Raw genomic sequence first — 18926 nt, 5'->3', positions numbered from 1 at the left:
GACATTAATAACCTTGACCAGCACCACACACTGCGCAGAATGGCATTGTGCAAACTTCCTCACTTAGCTTCACTATCCCACGTCAGCGCAGAGACCAGGAGCAGCCGTGAATCTCTGACTAGAAGGAACTACTGGATCCAGTTGTGGTTTTGTGAGGGAGTCCAGAAGTCCAGAAGGATTGTATGGAGACCAAGAGACTTTACAAGCTTCTTTTTTTTTGATCTAATTTATTTTGAGAATACATTTTCAGAGCTGATTAGCTAGCCTACTAAATCATCGCAGTGCCTAACCCCAAAAAGCAACCCTGACAAACAATTAACAATGGAAACACCATTGTGGCAACAAGTGATGGATGGCTCAAGGGTGTAGCTTGGGCCTACTCTTTGTTTAGAAGAAAGTTGCTGCTGCTAAATAAAGAAATGGGTTGTAAAAGGTGAGAGAGAACAGATCGTATCTGGAATAAAACTATTTGCTCTGCTCGAGGGTATGTTTCCTCGTAGCAGCGAGCATCCCAGGAGAGACAGGCGAGCTCCACGGCTCAGGGTGGGCTACAAGTCAGAAACTGCCACGCACCAACCTGCCTTCTGCTGTAGCCTGGGATGGAGCAGCCTCTCAAGGTCTCTCCTCTTCCACCGTGGGCGACTGGTGTCTGCTTGCCTGCAGGCTGGGCGCTGCGGCGGGTGACTGCTGTCTCTCAGGATATACATTCAAGACTTGTAGGTAGGACCTATAGGTAGGATTTCTACCTGCAGACATCTTCTTATGAACCAGGAGCTCTGACATGCCTTTTTAACCCTTTGAAGGGCATGGTTTCAAGTTCATTTCTATCGCCACGGGCAATTTCCAGATTCCTGCTTTCCTGTCATTAATTTCCAATCATCGTTCCAAGTTTTGTGTTAATTTACCAATTTGCCTACAATTGATTGCTGTATTCTGTTAAGAAAAATAGAATAATTTATCACAATGCCTCATATTGATATTATTATGCAGAAATTAGAAAGTAATAAATATAAAGATTTAAGTAAAATCTTTATAAAGTAAAAAAGGAAGGTAGATATACATGCACTGTAAAACAGGTGGTAGGTAAAGATTAGTTACTACAGACCACTGGAAAGACCACATGGTTGGAAGGACCATTTAAAGTCTACAGCATTTTAAATGGTGATTAAAATGCTCGAGAAACTTTGCCAAACAAGACAAACTACCTCTGTAATCTGCACAGGAATGTTATTTTACGTACGCCTCACACGCACACATGCACAAACGCTCACATGTAACTAGGTCACAATTTTTTTTAGGAACAAACGAGAGTAAGAGAAAGTCATTGATTAGTCCAGTAAATTATTTATCTGCATTTTCTGAGGAGGCTTTGCCATTTTCCGCTCTTCCTGAACCCTAAGACAACGATTTACTCAGCTTTGACCTATCCCATACCCCTGTGGCTGCATTAAGCAGCCGACTTGCTGAGGCTGAATTAGCCAAAACATCCTGAGCTTCAGCATCAGAAACACAAAAGAAGCAAAAACGAAGATGAAAGAGCTCCTGGACCATATTTTATGTGCCAGATCACTACAGCAGGGAATATGGACTGAAACTCTGAAGCAAATTTAAAATGACTTCCCCGTTGTTTTAGCATTCAGAGGTTCACTTTGGGGGTAGATTTGGTCTTTGGAAAGCAGGTTTAGCTTCAGAATGAGACTCCTGAGACTGTTTATGCCCATTTCTGCTCAAGGAGTATTGAACCAATGTGGCCAATTGTACTAAGGGCACCAAAAAAGCAACAACCCCAGCTCCACTGTGTGTCCCTGAGTCCTCTTCAGCAGCAGGTCTGCTGTATTTTGGTGGTTGTTTTGGATCACCCTGGACCTTAGGAGCCCAAATGGTGGATCGGGATGTCATTGTACTGAGCCTTATATGGAGCAAAAATTAAAACCCTTCATTCACAAATCCACACAGGCAAAATACCTGTTTTGGTGATTGGCTGCAATGACAGGGCACGTTCTGACACCTGGGAAACTTCTGCTTGATGTGCAAAGGGGACAGTGCAGCGAGCACGTCCATGTTTCCTTACAGAACTGGTAAAACTTACGCTATACTGCTGCTTCATGCAGAACCATCCCACCTCGCCTAAACCACTGGCCTGTACAGTTTGTGAGAGTGAGGTGAACATGTCGATGTATTTGCTGTAGGAGTGTGTTGCACACAGGGTACACCAGTTCTCCAAAATCATAGAGTCATAGAATGGTTTGGGTTGGAAGGGACCTCAAAGATCATCCAGTTCCAACCCCCTCTGCCATGGCCAGGGACACCCTCCACTACAGCAGGTTGCCCAAAGCCTCATCCAACCTGGCCTTCAACACTTCCAGGGATGGGGCATCCACAGCTTCTCTGGGCAACCTGTGCCAGTGCCTCACCACCCTCAATGTAAAAATTTCTTCCTTATATTCAATTGAAATCTGCCCTCTTGCAGTTTAAAGCCATTGCCCCTTGTCTTATCACTATATACCCTTGCAAAAAGCCCCTCTCCAGCTTTCCTGTAGGCCCTTTCAGGTACTGGCAGGCTGCTAGAATATCACCCCGGAGCCTTCTCTTCTCCAGGCTGACCAGCCCCAACTCTCTGGTTGTTACACGCCTGTCCCCATCGCTTCCCCACACACGCAGCCGGCAGCAGTGCCAGTGCACCGTGCCGGATGCCTGTCCCAGCACAAGATCTCGGGCTGGGCTTACTGGTAGCATCAACACAGTATGTTCCTTGCTGATCCACGGAGACGATAGACAAATGTAAATCGGAATGATGCTTTTCTGCCTGTCTCTTAACGGCACTTTCCTTTTCCGGGCGGTTTCCCTCCCACCCTGGGGGGACATGCCTTAACCCTTGAATTTACTTCTCATTCAGAGAAGTCACACGCACGGGTTGCGCGCTCGGCCCGCTGCCCTGTGCCCGGTGCCGGGTACGCTCCGGGGCTGGGCGCCTATTTTATCCCACTCGAGGCTGCAGAAGCCTTGGGGCAGCTTCTCCCACCGCCCCCAAACGCCCGGCAGGTGCCGGGGGTCGCCGCCTCCGCCCGCCCCGGGCTGCGGCTGCTGCCCCCGCCGCGCCCGCCAGGTGGCGCCCTGACACCGCGGCCTCCGGCGGCGGCGGGGCCGCTCCGCGCGGGGGGCTCGGGGGCCGCTCCGCGCCGCTCCGCGGGCTCCGGTGGTTCACCCGCGCAGGGCCTGGGGCCGGCTGCCCGTGGGAAGGGCGGGCCGGGCCGCGGTGGGAGGCTGCCGGGCGTGAAGGTGATGCGAAAGCATCTGCTGCACCGGGAAACACCGAGCGATGGAGGGGGAGAGGGAGAGGAGGGCGCGGGGAGCCCCCTCTCCGCCGCGGGCACTCCGCAGGGGAAAAACTGCTGCCCACCCCTCGCCAGGGCCGCCTGCCACTCCCACTCGGCCCCCTTCGCCCCCCCCTGCCGGGAGCGGCGGGGCCGTGCGGGCGCACCGGCGGGGTCGCGCCGCCGCGCCGCTCCGCTCGCTGCCCCGCGAGAGGGGCTTCAAACCCGCGGATCCTGAGGGTTTTTCATTGCTTTTTTTTTTGTTTGTATTCAGAAAAACACTATCAGCAGAACAATTCCCGCACCACACCCTTGTTATCATTTAGGTAACCTCCCTGTTTGAAATATTTTAAGTGGATAATAAAATAGTCACCACATCCGTGTAAATTCCCGCAACGAGAAGCCGGGATATTCCTCTCGGCCGGGCCGACCCCGCCACCCTCCCCGCGGGCAGGAAGGCGGCTCTGCGGAGCGCCCCACCAGCCGCAGCCGTCTGCTTGCCCCGGTCCCGCAGACACCCGACGGGAGCCCACTGCCGGGCGGGGCCGGGCGGGACACCCGGCTGCGAGCGGCCGAGCGTCCCTGGGTCTGTCATTAGCAGGATCCATCGAAAAATAAGTGGAGAGGGCACCGCAGGTACACAGGCGGGGCGTTTGGGCAACACAGGGCTTCCTCGCTGCCCGCTGGTGGCTGGAGGGGCGGCCGCCCCTCCGTACCTACCGGTACCACCTACCCCGCTCCCGGGCGAGCCGCCGGGGATGCTGCGGGCTGCCCGGGGCTCACCCCGCCGCGCCGGTTCATCTCGGCTCGGAAACCGGGAGGGAGAGGAGCAGCGCGTTACACGCGGGGAGGCAGAGCGAGGGGAGGAGCGTCGGGGCCGGGGCGAACGCATAAAACCAGCCCCAGGTGCTCGGCAGCCCCGGCGAACGGGCGGCTATCGCGGAGTAAAAAACTTCACCCCACTTCCCCCCCCCCTTCCCCCTCACCACCACCCGGTGCGGAGCAGCGCGGGGTGCGGGCCGAGCGCGGCGGCCCCATGCCGCCCAGCGGGCCGGGGCCAGCCCCGGGGGCACCCCCCGGTGACACCCCCCGAAGCCCCTGCCGCTTTCCCCCGGGCTGTGCCCGCAGGAGGAGCCGCGCTCTCCGCCCGAGGAGGATCGCCGTGAGCCTCCCTGCAGGCAGGTGATCTGCCTGCTGCCATTGCTGGTTCCCCTTCTTCCCACCTCCCCCGCCTTTCTTCCCCCCCGGCTGGACAACTCCCTCCTTTGGAGAACACGCCCAAGCAGCTGAAGAAGAGAGAAAGGGAGGAAAAAGAAAAAAAAAAAAAAGGAGAGAGAGAGGGAGAGGGAGACAGTTAACATTGAACCTGGGGGGAGCGCCCGGAGCCGCGGGCGCTCCGGAGGATCCCGCAGCCCCATACATCGCCGGCAGTAAAGCGCTGCGTGTGACAGGCATACAAATCCGGGATAGAGGGACGGGAGAGCGAGAGGGGCAGCGGGACAGCCGGAGCGGATTGCCCCGGGAGAGGGCCATGGTGAGTGCCCGCGGGGGCTCGCCGGCGCGGCGCGGGGGGCGGCGGGGGCTGCCCGTCTCGGCCGCGCTGCCCTGACCCGCGGCGGGCACCACCAGAAGCGGCCCCGGGCCCGCAGCGCGGCCACGCATCGTTTCGCATGTTGGGCTGAGACACGGCAAGCAAGGAATATGAACAGGAAAACAAGGCGCTGGATCTTCCACATCTTCCTGAGCCTGGGGATTGTGTACATCAAGATCGGGTAAGTAACTTTTTTTTTTTTTTTTCTTTTCCCCTTTCTTTTATAACAATTGCGCTCTCTCTCGCTCTCAGCCTAACCTGCCCAGACCTGTTACTATTTAACACGGGAAGTCTCACCAAAAAAAAAAAATATGATGGTGGTGATCACCTTTACTTCTTAAAAGACAGGTAGAGCCCCGACGCCCTCGAGCGACCCTCGGGGACGCAGCCTCCAGCGGGGCGAGGTGGCGGCCCCGGCGGGATGCGGAGCCGCGAGAAGCCGGGCGGTGGTTCCCGCCGCCGGGGGGGGACGGACCCGGGGGAAGCCCCCGGGGCAGGCGGCCCTCCCCCGGCCCGGCCCGCGGTCCCCGGCCGCCCGGCTCCCGCAGCTACCTGCCGCTTCCCCGCACGGAAATCCCTTCGCGGCCGGAGGAGTCGCCGCCGCCCGCACCGGGAGAGGAGCGGGAGGGTGGCGGGTCTCCGGCCCCGCAGCATCCCTGGCCCGGCCGGAGCCGCCGCGGCGCTGCCCGTCCAGGTGCGCCCGGTCCCGGTGGGGGGCGGGGGGGGGGGAGGCGGTGAATCCCGGGGGCAGAGAGCGTGGGTTGTCCCCTTCCCTCCTTGCCTCCCTCCAACTGTTGGACAGGACAGGGAAAACCCTCCCAGCCCGCGGCCCGCTGCTGCACGCGCTTTAATTCCCGAACGAGGAAGTTGGGTCCCGTTTTGGCAGGAGCCCACGCGCTCCTTATCTCCGCTTGGGCTGCGGAGAGAGGGAGAGGGAAGCGGGGAAAAGGCGGGAGCTTTCCGGGGGCACCTGCCCAAGCCGGGTCCGGCAGCGCGGGAAGGCGGCGGGGTGCTGCGTCCGCCTCCGGATGAGCCTCCCCTCAGCCACCCCTGGTGTCTTGTCCTTGCAGGGGTTTTTCCTCGGTGGTGGCCCTGGGAGCCAGCATCATCTGCAACAAGATCCCGGGTCTTGCCCCCCGGCAGCGGGCGATCTGCCAGAGCAGGCCCGACGCTATTATCGTCATCGGGGAAGGGTCCCAGATGGGCATCAACGAGTGCCAGTTCCAGTTTCGCAACGGGCGCTGGAACTGCTCTGCCCTGGGAGAGAGGACCGTCTTCGGGAAGGAGCTGAAAGTGGGTACGTTGCCTCTCTGCTCGCTACTGACCGGCTCCCACCCACGTGAGACCCAAAGGGGGGTGCACAGGGAGTGTCGGGGGGCACAGCTGTTGGCGTTGGCAAAGACCAGCTGGCTCACATGGCTCGGGCCCGCCGGGGCAGGAGCATCACCTTGGGCGCATTCGCCTGGATGCTACGGCTGTCGTCACCAATGTGACTGGCACCTGTGCTCCCTCCCGGCAGGACACCTGCTGCGGGCCTTGCCGTGGTTCAGGAGAGCACTTCCACACGCGTTAGCTTCCGCCGCGGTGTTTCACTGTCCCGCTCTCCCAAGTCCTTTCCGAAAGATTTTCCATTTGCGCGCACAGGGCAGCAGCCTTGTTCACGTACTTAAGGATGCAAAAAAGGTGTTTGGTCCTGGTTAAATGTAGTGGTCAGAGATCATATGCTTAGAATCACATTTCTGGGGTGCAGACGTCTCAACAATGATACCGGCCTGATGTTTCTACCTGTTGGGACTCAGGTCCAGCAACCAGTCTCATTCTAAGACATAAAATCATTATTCCATAGCAACCATATCTAGTGCCCTCTCTCCCTCCAGAAAAAACAGGTGTGTTCTGGTGCGAGATGTCAGGACGTTTGCAACTGGCCTGGTCCAGTCAACAGGCAGAAGATCTCGTTTCTAGTTTCCATTTTTTCAGTTATTGCAACAAATATTTATACAAAATATATAGAAATTCTTAGCTAAGCAAGCATTAATCATGACAAACACAAATACCTCAGGAAACAGAGCTGAGGTTAAAACTCAGTACCCCTGTACTGCAAAACACATAGTAGTGGAGCTTGCTCAATGCTTGTTGATTCCACAGCACTTAAAATACAGAGAACTAGGAAAAGTCTTTTCCAAATACAGGTGTAGCCATTTTTAGAGCCGTTGCTGAAGGCTAATCACTCACAGTACGGCATTCTGCGTCCAGAAGTTGAAGTTAGGATCTGTGGTTTCCACCCTTGAGGTCTTTCTGCCCCCTCCCCATCTAAAATGTAGATGCAAAAACCGAGAAAGTCAGTCAAACGATGCTTAGTGTGATAGAAAACATGGATGTTTCAGGAGAATGGAAGAAGTGACTGAGGTCAGAAGGTAGAAGAGCCCTGAGCAGTTGCCCAGCAGCTGAGCCTGGCTTCTAGCTTGTTGGGAAACCCCCTGGACTGGACTGGCTCCAGGCACCGTTTAGTTATATGTGGACAAACGGCAGGATATGACTGACTCTGGTACCTCATTCCTTGCATTCTCATGAAATGCAGAGATACAGCAGTGCCACCCTGCTCTGGAAATCCCAAGAACACCAGGCATTAACTGAACACATATTTTATCACGTGTGCCCACCGATACGTGTATTTTCCAAATCTTGGGGTATTTAAGGAAAGAACAGAAAGAGAACAAGACGACTACATTTGAAAGCCCTGTGTGAGTTACCAATCTTTCAAAACCTTTGATAATCAAACACAGTGAGTCAAGTAGGGAACGTAAAAACCACCCTGCACGACATTGTGAAACATCTGAAAATGGACCATTTATTCAGATTAGCTCATTGTTTCTATTCCTCGAGCTGAGCTGTTCCTGTCAGTGATCCATGCAAGTGTTTGCCACTTATGTCAGTGAAGAGTCCGTTTGGATGGCTGACAGGTTTGGGCTCATTTAGTCTAAGAGTAACATTTCCTTAAACAGAAAATGTGAGAAGGATTTCTTCTTCTCCAACAAATCATAAAACTGCAGAGTTATTCTGGTCTGTTGTACAAACATGCACTCAGTTCCTCCCCCCCCCCCAACCCCACCCCCTCCAAAATTGAATTATTTAGCTAGTGGGTTATATTTAGGTCCTTTTAAAGAAAGTCAATATTAAAGGAAGTAGACTTTGATCTGTCTTTGAGGTGATAACTCTTAATACGTTCTATCTATCCATTACGAGGCTAAGATGGATAGGGCAAATTCATCGTTGGTTTCGGAACACAGTCAAGTGTTGAATGGCATCCAAATTATAAAACTCATTTAAAGAACAGGCAAAAACTTTGCATTTAAACAGGCTATACATTAACCTAGATGATCTTTAAGGTCCCTTCTAACCCAAACCATTCTATGATTCTATGATCTGCAAATAAATTTTGAAAAAAATCACACAGGCTTGAAAGCTGCAATGATGAATTCCACACGCGTGGTGTCTCCGGGATGTGCTCGGACCCTCGAGCACCACGAAATACTGTAACGTAACTACTCCTGTTGGGGTTGTCTCCTTGCCCTTCCGCTTCTTCCTGATCTGCATGTATAGAAACCTACAATATCTGACACAGCTCATCTTTCTATGGCTAGAAGGAAGAAGAATCTGTTTCGTTCCCTATGTTTCTCCCTCTTTCCCTAAGATCTCCGCGGCGGGGTGTGCTCTGGGTTAGCAGACAGAGAAATAGGGGTTAATATTTTGTTCTGGTTAAAAAGGGTAAAACCTATGGGCCATAAAGCCATAAGTCAAATTTGGTGCCCACAAAGAGGAGGAGATCAGGCCCGTGGGCTCTACCCTAAAGAGGAAAGACAGAGCCATGTGGCACGAAGGACCGTATACCCTATAGAAAACACTTTAAGGTTGTAGCTTTTTCAATTAGCAGCAACAGCTCTAGTTTCTCAGTCCTTTGACCCAGTGTGCATTGCAAAATACTATTCAAACAGCAACTGATACATTAGCACCTTTTATAGCATTCAAAGACTGATTGTATTTCTCGGCCAATTGCGTCCATAAAGTTATTACCTCGGAAGTACGTGGGGCACCTTTGTCTTGCCACTTGCAATAAAGTCAGCGGGCCACACATGACCTCATCCCACTTTCCCTATTAGAGGCTTCGCTCTGCCTCCTCCGGAGCAGCACTGATGTCCTCGCTCTATGATTAGGCTATGACTTCAGAATGACAGTAACGCGGCTCGCCTTGCCGCTGCGCTGCTGAACGCGCGCGACAAGCAAAGTCGAATATCAATTTGGGAGGATGTGCTTAAGGAACTCTTATGCTAATAGGATTTGCGTGTGTTAGTCCATACAAATAAGTTCCCTTGGATACCACAGATTCTTGTGAAGCATTTCCCGACCCACGGTTTTGGTGGCACACCAAGCTAAATCTCTTCAAAACCAGGTCTCGTTACTTTCACCTTTACTGGGTAATCTGTCTTATTGATGTTATGCAAATGTACCCAAATTATTTAGATTCTTTTATTGACACTGCAGGTGAGTCAGGAGACCTAAGTTCTCCTCGTGGCTCTGCCATCGTGCGGCTGAGGGACCCTGGCACTCTCCTCCTCTGTGCATCTCTTTTCCTATTTTTAAAATGGCAACGGGGGTACGACCCTTGGTGACACACTTTGAAGTCTGTAGAAGGAAAGCATGGATCGAAACTTTCCTGGTCTAATCTGTAGCATGTGTCTATCTGTATTTTAACAAATTCACATATAATCTGTCTTCCAGTGATAATTTAGTTGTAGAGTAGCAGCTGTTTAAATTCATCCATGCTTCATATGGGGTACTTGTGATCACAGACTTGAGTTTCCAGCTCATTATAGGGTGCTCCCAACCATTATGCAGCATATACTCTCCGTTTCTTTTGTCATTTTACCTAGTTTGTCCTTCAAAAGAGAGATTCTTCCCTACTGACACACTGTGGGTATCTTATCACGACAGCTGGTGACAGTAGTGCCAATAACATGAAGAGAAGTAGCAGAGTAGGAGTGACATCAGTTACTCCAGCTGAGGACTTGGTCCGGTTATGACAGAAAATGATAAAGTCACAATCAAGATCAACGCAAGGATATTTTTTTTCTAGACAATTCTGGAGGCACCTTATTAATAATGTAAAGTCACAAAGCAAATTTCTAAAATAACCATGGAGATGACGCAATGCTGCAATTATGGACACTTTTAAAAACAAATGTCTTTGTTACGGTGGTCAGCAGTTCTCTTCCCGTAAGATAGCCACAATCAAAAACCAAGGTTTCAAAGCAAGATAGGCCAAAAACCTCCTCCTGCCTATCTCTCTTCAGGTGAAACATGGTTCAAGCCTGAACCTCTGATCAACCAGGGATGCCTTTGATAGAATAACCAGGGATGCCTTTGATAGAATCTGGAAATCAGATCTGGGCTCTGATGGACCACAGTACGAGGACCACAGTGGAGGCCTTTCCTCAGGTGCCCGAACAGCCCATTTTGCAGTGTCCAACCTGTGCGCAGGTAGTCGGCAGTAACTTTGCTCGTTGTGATAATCACAAGCCAAGGAGCAGCCATCCCAAATAATTGCCATAGGATATGCCCACATTTCATGGTATCCAGAGGACAGCACCATATTGGCATCACAGGGCAAATACAAATACAAAACTACGTCCTTTTGGCATAACTGAGCAGCACTGCCACTAGTAAATGAGACTTCCCAAGTAAAAACAACCCAAACTGTTTGGCTGCATCTCTACAAAGTGACATAACGAAGTGGAAACTCGTTTCAGTGCAGATCTGTGGAATGACAGGCCCTAGAGCCTTGTGGAAGCTGTCGTAGACCTTGCATGGGAGAGGGTGGAGGGGATCAGCCAAGGGCTGTGAAGGCACGTGATGGTCCCTGAAGAGTGTTACAGCAAAACTGGTTTCAATCAAGTTTTCCTCCTGGTCTTACTAAAATCCATCACTGGATGGATTTACACTGAAAAATGTTTCGGTACATTTTGATACCTTCAACCATCTGATATTACGAATAAGGAAAGCTGAAATCAAAACAAGAAACCAAAACATGGACAAACTGGTCTTAAAACTTGCAAGCGTAGCAGGCCAAGTCAGCACCTATGCATGTTGTGCACAATGCCTTTGACTCAGGGATCATTGCAGATCTGCCCAGATGTACACATTGAAACAGAAGATGCTCTTAGCTTTCCTTTTTACAATACACTGTTAGCTCTACACTGCTCTCTGGACTGAATTTAGAAGTGATTTCCATATATTAAAATAAACTTTTCTTCTATGCTTTCAACAGTGTAAAGGAAGAGAGGACATTCCCACTCTTGCCTATTGAAACAAATGACAGCCATCCTACAAGCCAAACTCTAACTCGTTTGTTCAGTAGCTATCAGGAATGATCTCTTTTGCAAAACAGAACAAGACCTAGCTCATTCTCCTATCTGGCCCAGTAGAGTCCAAAGAAAAATAATACAGTAAAACTTCATTTTGTCACTGTGTTCAAGACAAACCCTTTTGAAAACATCCCGGTCCAGGTGTGTTCAAGAAAGGATTTAATCTTCAATCATTTTCTAGAGCTTTTTGATTTTAAATACTGATGTAGTCTCTTGTGTCAGGTTTTAAAGTTGGATTCTTTGAATGATAAAGTAACAGACCAAGTAAACAACCATAGGTAGATCATTATGCAAATACTTGCTGGTTTTATATCGTATGGAAGATTACCTGCACAAGTCTGCGGGACACTAGGTTCTAAGTGCTGCTGCACTATTCCGTGTGGTCAATATTTAGATTGATAAATACTCTTTTTTCTGAACCAGTGATGTTATGGAACCCCTGAGATACACAGAAAAGAAATATTGTTGTAATTAACAGAAGTCTTGCTATCTACTTCAGCAGGGTCAGGACTTGCATGCGTGTGTTAAGTTTCCAGCCTTTACAACCAGTTTTTAATATCAGTGTCTTGCACGAGAACAGTTATTTGCAGGCAAAACAGAGGCCAGGCTGAAATATGGCCTGAACATCCAATACCCAGCATGCTGCTTATGCCAAAAAGTCAATCTTTCTCAGCAGGGACTGTCACAGTAAGATAAAACATTGCCCCAAGGTCACTGCAGTTGGAATTCCCATCAGCAGGTTTTCATACCTGCCTTCGGATGTGTCTTGTGAGTACATGTCCCAGAGAAACAAAAAGATTACATTTCATTAGAAAGGTGGAAGAGCTGCCTCCTATTGCAGGGTCAGTACGGGGCATTGGCTGAAGTAGGGCAGTGGTGTGGAGGGATCAGAGCCATCTGAAAAGGGGAAACTGGTGTTTGAACTCCAGAATACCAGCTGTGACTTTTGTAATGCGCATGCCTTGAGTAGTAACTTTACAAGCTCAAAAAGGGTATTTTCAAAAATAGTCATTGTACCTGGACTGTTTCCTCTCCAAGAGTTTCAGGTGTTGATGAAACAAAGTTTAGCTTGTGAAAGAGGGCAGTGACTAACCCCCCAAAGTCTCAAATGCCTCTTAGAGCAACTCTACTTATTTTAATTATTAGTACTAATCTTTGCAAAGAACACGCTGCTCATTTATAAAGAACTGTTATTTTCATTTCAGGTCAGTACAATGTTTTAAGGCACCAAACCCCTCAAAACTTGAACGGTTACCGAAGGGGGAAGGAAGATAGGAGGGGGATACTTCACTGATTATTTTAAGCTACCATTTTTTAATAATTGCACACGCTAAGTTAAAGAAAGATAAAAATAAAAAACCTCCAACACCATCCCTAGTCTACCAAGAAAGGAGGAAGCACACCCCAAAGAAGGCAGAGGATGAGTTCTGCTCTTGGTTTTTCCTAGCTGTGAGTTATGACCTCTAGAGAGAGATGCGAAGTAATGTTAGCCATGGCACATAATTGGCAAGGTACCTTGCATTTTCCATCTTTATATTTTCACAATCATATTTCAGCTCATGTCACTGCAGATAACTCCCCCTCTGACCCTTTGGCTTTAAATAGCAGAAAATACAACCCGTGTTTTCCAGTGAGATAAACAGAAATTTGTCTTTTTTATTTCACAGCTTAGTCAATTTATGAGGGAGACTGATAGGGTGGGCCAAGATACTTAGAAACATACAGCACGAGAGGTGAACTGCTGAGCACCTACTGGCTTCCTGCAAGTAAACCCACTCCATATCTTGCATTTCCCATGCAACATGAAGCTATTGACTTTTTTAAAAAAACTAATTCTCATTTCTAACCAGTGTGAATGAAGCTCTTTACAAACTGTTCAAATTTTAAGATTAAACTTAAGAAAAAAAAAAATGAAGTTAGCTAAATTAAAACCAGAATGCAGACCACTCTTTGCAGCTGACACGCAGGCAGACCACTTGCTGGTCAGCCAAAGCCCAGTCCCACCAACATTCATCCACAGGAGCAAAGCAATGCGTGTTTGCAGCATTAATGCTCCGAGGTATACGTGAGTTGTGGATACTTATGCTGCGTGGCAGGAGAGCCACCCGTGCTGGTAAAATTTATGTTTTCACTCACTTGAGATAATCTTAGTGCTTCCCTTTACGACACCTGGCACTCTGTGGTGGTGGTTGACTGTGCAGAGCTCAGACACAAAGTTAAAGACAGCTTGGGATGGTCACGTTCTACCCAGTGTTGGTCTAAAGACAGGACTCCAGTGCTTTGGAGGACAATTTGCATTGACCAAGTGGAGCTGTGGAAGCATTGGAAGCCACAGGTGCCAAGCTATCTGCCATCAAAGCCAACGGAGCTGCAACACACCGCATACCTTATTTAAGTCCAGAAAAAAATAGAAAGAGCTGGGAGATATTTATGTCCGACACGTGAAGGAAAGCCTCTGTGTTTGTACAGCACTTGAAGCACTTATTTAGCCTGAGGGCAGCCCTGGGTCTGGATGGGGGGGAGCACCACCAGCCCCAGCCTGTCTGCACTGCGCTTGGACATCACTTATGGTACTACACTGGTTATACCTGGACATGCTGCCATGGTCAGAAAGCCCTGTCAGATCACCAGCCTCGTAAATGACCAGAGCAACCTCTGGAAGGCTGCCAGATCCTCTTCTGAAGTTTCTTCTGATGCTTGGAGTTCAGCTCTGGTGCGGTTTTAGCCTGTTCTTGTTCGAGACAATGAGAGGAACGTGTCATTCGGGAGCTGAAACGACGGCTTGAAATTCTTGTACACGTATAGCTGACTCTCTATGGCACCAATCATTCTTACCCAGCTGGACTGAGTTGAAGATAATGAACTAATTAAGTACTCAACTCAAGGTACCTATCCTGCCTACAAGAGGCAGGCCATTTCCTCCTGGCTGCGGAGGATGCAGCAGCATCCTTGGTGCTGCAGCCCAGGCTGGTGAGCAACAACTCTCCACCCTTCTCCGCAACTCGTGTAGGTCGCAGGCAGCCATCGTTCTCTCTTTCACCAGTTTGCTCATCACAAGTGGTTTTATGTGCACTGTTGCATGTCACTGGCTGGAAAAGCCTCCACAAAAGTCTCTTTAAGTTGACCCAGCATCTGGGATCATGATTTGCACCAATCTTCCACAAAGATCAATGGATCTGTTAATTATATGCATTTTTAATTATTTTTTTTCCCAAATATTTTTTAAAAAAGCATAGATTTAAGTCCAGTTGCAGTTTAAGGATGAATTCAGTGGGAATTGACTGCAGGAAGAGTTAGTTCCTGGGTCTCTACTCGATGCTTCTAGTGAATGGGTCAGAAGCTTGTTCAAGAGACAGTTTAAGTAGCTCATACCAATGAGTACATTTTATTTAAACTCTCTCCAAAGGTCTCTTCTGATCTCACTGCTGAAAACATGCCAGTTTACTCTTCCAGCTACTGTCTGATCTTTCTAGCCATCTAGAGAAGGTGATGACTGCAGATCAGGGTTTTCTGCACCCCAAACAGAAGAGAGAAACCCTTGATGTTACCATCAGCCCACTGGCTAACGATCTGTTTTCACTAGGGAAGGAGTGTCATCCACCAAAGTGGGCTCTGTGTCTCACATGGTGTCATGTGTTGCTGCCAGTTCTGTTCCCTTTACTCTTTCCTTGCCCTGTATTTTGTACTACAGCTCCTGCTTTGCTAACTTTCTGTGTCCTCCTGAACCAGAAGTGCTGTGCTCACCTATGAAGTATTTTGTGATGCTACAGTCACCATCACCTACAGCTTAAAGTAAACGTGAAAGAGTCTCACTACTGTGTTGGTATCAAAGCCCGACCTTTTTCTAACTCTGAGATCCTGAGTTTTTTACTACTAAGTTTGCAGAGGGAAAGTATGGCACAGGTCTAAGCTGGCTGTCAGACGCACTAAAAAGCGTAGGTAAACAAGAGAGAAAATAAAGGATGATCGTATCAGGTCATTTCCCAAATTGTTCATCTTTGCAAATCCAGAAATGATGAGGTTGGACCTTTCAGCCTCCCCATATTTTGAGATTAGACTGAATGTGGAGCGGTACTTCCTTGGTCAGCCTGCTCCAGAGCATCAGCAGAAGCTCAGAGGAAACAAACTGTTGTCTGCAAGGAGCAGCTGCCTGCACATACCTTGTCAAAGCAGTGTTTCCCTCTGAGATCCTCCAGGCGTTTCAACTGTCTGCTGAAATCAGAAGTAGAGGAGTAGTATTTGCTGTTCAAAAGTGGCAGGAAAACACATGTGCTCATGTTGCTCCAACTGGGTTACAAAACCCCCGTTGCACTGCTTTGGTACCTAAAGCACTGTCCCAGAAGAGACTCAGAATGAACTAAGTTACCCCCTAGCCTGTAAGCTGACACTTCCATGTGCCAGACAAGGGTAACGAAGCTTAAAAAAGTCAATCATTTATGGAAAACAGGGATAGTTTGATGCAGATGTGACAAGCCTGTGCCCCTTTATCAATACTGCACAAGTGCCAATTGATCCACTTCCTGCCTGGATCAATTCCTCCAGACACCTGCTTTGTTTACCTTGTGATCTCCTAACGTTTAGTTTCCAAAAGCTGCTAAACTTTTCCCCCAAACAAGATGAAGCTATAAAATAACTTAATTTGTGTAATATGTTTTATGATCAAGCTTGACATTGGCTTCTGATTCTGCTTGGGCTGGTTTTATACTCCGTGTTGCATTTTTCTCCCCTCTAAGAAGCAAAAGAGCAACTTCACAATGTTGAGTGTGTCAGATTAAAATGCCCTCCCAGTGTTTTTCATTTTAGATCTAGAAATCAACTTGTGCTAGATCAGAAATCATCCAACTGAAGGAAACGCAGAACCAGATGAAAATTTCAGCTCAAAAAATAATTTTGATGCTGTCCCATTTGCTGCTTCATGAAACAGAAATCTGGTGTAATACATCGATCTCCTCTGAGTGGAGAAACTGGGACCTCTTATTGTACCTGCCCCTGCTTATCAGTGCATTTTCCATAGTGTTGTACTTAAAATAGTGAGGATATTGTTGAGGATAAACTGGAGGAGGAACTAGAAAGGTGCCCTGGCTGGTCCTCGTGGATTCACTCTGGAGTGGAACCCCAGTTCCACCTGCCCCCTCTGGCCTCCCCACACCTAAACACACCTTAAAGCCTGCGATTTCTGTCCCACGTTCAGATTTTCATAAAAAGCCACTAGCTCCAGAAAGCCTCATCTGCAAAGTCCACATAGTCATAACAATTCAATATTTTATGATTTTTTTTTTTTTTTTTAAATAAGGGAAAACAAGAAATCCTTTGAGGGAGCCTGATACTTGACTACCAATTTCTTACTAAAGACAGTGCACAGCAGTATCAATGGGAATGTTGCCTATGCTGATAAAAAGGCATGAAGTTGCCTATTAACAGATTTTGATTATGTCATCTTGATTTCCATTTTACTTCCTTGCTGTAAGGAAGTGAATATTTTTCATTGAAAGAACTGTTCAGTGACAAGTACAGAAATCCAGGTCTTGTACGTGAAAGGGACGTAGTCGAGAATGAAGTGCTTGTAAGATTTCTTTCCCAAGTGATTATTTTTTTGTGAAATCCAACAAACAGCAGAAATATGCTTGTTTCATGTATAATAAACTATTGCCAGCAGTTGAGGTCTGCCAGCACTTAACCGGTGGGCGTTTGGAGAAGGGAAGCTGATCTTCCCATCTGCCCTCCCCTAATTAAGAGCCTGATTCTGATCCTGTTGATGCAAGGGTACATTTTGCCACTGGAGAAATAAAAGCAGGAGTAGGTTCTTAGTCTGGGAGATGCAAGAATTTTGAAAGGGCTGTTTGATGTATGTGGGCAACCTCTGCAAACCCCCTTGTGTTTTGAAGAGTCCCTCTCTCAGCAGAACTGGTTCCAAAAGCCTCGTGGATCCCAGAGGATCCACACGTGGGAAGTCTCCACGCCAGCATGCAAGAAAGCTTCAAGAAGATAAATTAAATCACAGAGTTAAAGTGATCTCCCCCAAACAAACAGAAGCCTTTCATAAGAGCCATATTGCACAAAATAATCCTGACTTCACTGCCTCCTCCCAGCCCTCTGGTGCGGCTCGTACGTGGCCTTGCTTTTGTCACGGTACCTGCAACAGGCCAGGATTTTTTTGCATCCTGTGAGAGATTTTGAAATTAAAACTGAAACTTATTTCATTGAGTTTGCACAAAAGTCAGTGTTGAAATCTTTGTGACACCTACAATGCGAAAAAAAGTTCCAGTTCAGCTAGAATACTTTCGGAACCAGATTTCTAACAGAGGTTGTTTTCCTGTAAAAGTACCTTTTAGTGTAGAATTAAATTTCTAAACAAAATCCCCTTTCTGAGCTGATTTATTTAAAAGTTGAATTTGGATGTTTTAATAATTTCACCTCCAATTCCACCTATTTTCTTCTTTCTTTCTGTTTGAGCTAGAGCATTTGCCACCGCACCCTTTTGCTATGAATAGTTTAGTCCGACTACTTCTAATACCATCTGGAAGTATCTATATGAAGTTGCCTAAATAATACTTTATCTCCTACTGCCTCATGGAGAGCTCTCATTTTAGAGAGTGAACATCCACAAAAATCAATACTCAGAAGAGACCTGCTTATGCCTGCAGATTTACAGCACTTTTCTAATAATAGCCTTCTTATGTTTGCACTGCAGGATCTTGCCTGTCTTTTCCTAAGGAATGTCACCATGTTGTACCACGTATTTATGGCGCTGTTTTCATTTCAGGGAGCAGAGAAGCAGCATTCACGTATGCCATCATCGCTGCCGGAGTAGCACATGCAATCACGGCTGCCTGTACGCAGGGAAACCTGAGTGACTGTGGTTGTGACAAAGAGAAACAAGGACAGTACCATAAAGAGGAAGGATGGAAATGGGGAGGCTGCTCCGCTGACATCAGATACGGGATAGGATTCGCCAAAGTGTTTGTGGATGCCCGGGAGATTAAGCAAAATGCAAGGACGCTCATGAACCTGCACAACAACGAGGCTGGGCGAAAGGTAAGTACTTCTGCTCTCCTCCAGATGTGGACATCTCCGGCCCGGGACTGGAGATGGGGTTGGATCACGTCTGGTGCGTGAGAACCACAGCGCGCGTTAACGCCGGCCTCGTTTTACAGTAGACAAGTAGGCACCTTAGCTTGTTGGACCATCTGTCCTCAAATATTTGTCTAAATGTTATTCTTTACAGCTGTAAAAAGAAAAAAAGCAAACAAACATTTTATCTGGAAAGTCAAATGGTGCTGATGATAAAAAGCTCGCCTGCTACCGTGCGGGTTGAATGGGATTCTCGTCAGGTTCAGACATGAACTTCTCACTCATTTGAAAAGGGATCGTTTTCACCCGGCTGTTTAAACCCTGTTCTTTGTGTGAGGACTACCTCTCCACGGGGAAAGATACTTCAGCAAAAAAAAAACCCAGACCGACTCACTGTTACTCCATGATACGGATTCGGTTTGTTTGGCACAGCAGGATTCCTGCCTCCTCCCCGTTCTTTGGGACCAGGTAGCTGAAAGCTGCTACTGCAGAACCAGCGCTTGGGAAGACGGGAATTCAGCAGCTTCCAGC

The 18926-nt window shown here is 48.4% G+C and overlaps 1 protein-coding gene across 1 annotated transcript in view; it reads left to right on the top strand.

The window, feature by feature from the left end:
* The first annotated feature begins 5015 nt into the window (after positions 1-5015).
* WNT7A (Wnt family member 7A) overlaps positions 5016-18926 on the top strand; it is a 36718-nt gene continuing 22807 nt past the window's right edge. The window contains exons 1-3 of the mRNA XM_086619356.1: positions 5016-5086; positions 5976-6202; positions 18088-18359. Coding sequence (XP_086475482.1) covers positions 5016-5086; positions 5976-6202; positions 18088-18359 — 570 coding nt within the window. The remainder of the gene's footprint in view (positions 5087-5975; positions 6203-18087; positions 18360-18926) is intronic.

This window comes from Tauraco erythrolophus, chromosome 12 (genome assembly GCF_009769465.1).
Source record: "Tauraco erythrolophus isolate bTauEry1 chromosome 12, bTauEry1.pri, whole genome shotgun sequence".
Taxonomy (NCBI): domain Eukaryota; kingdom Metazoa; phylum Chordata; class Aves; order Musophagiformes; family Musophagidae; genus Tauraco; species Tauraco erythrolophus.
Note: the sequence above shows the minus strand (reverse complement) of the source record. Positions and strands in the feature narration are given on the sequence as shown.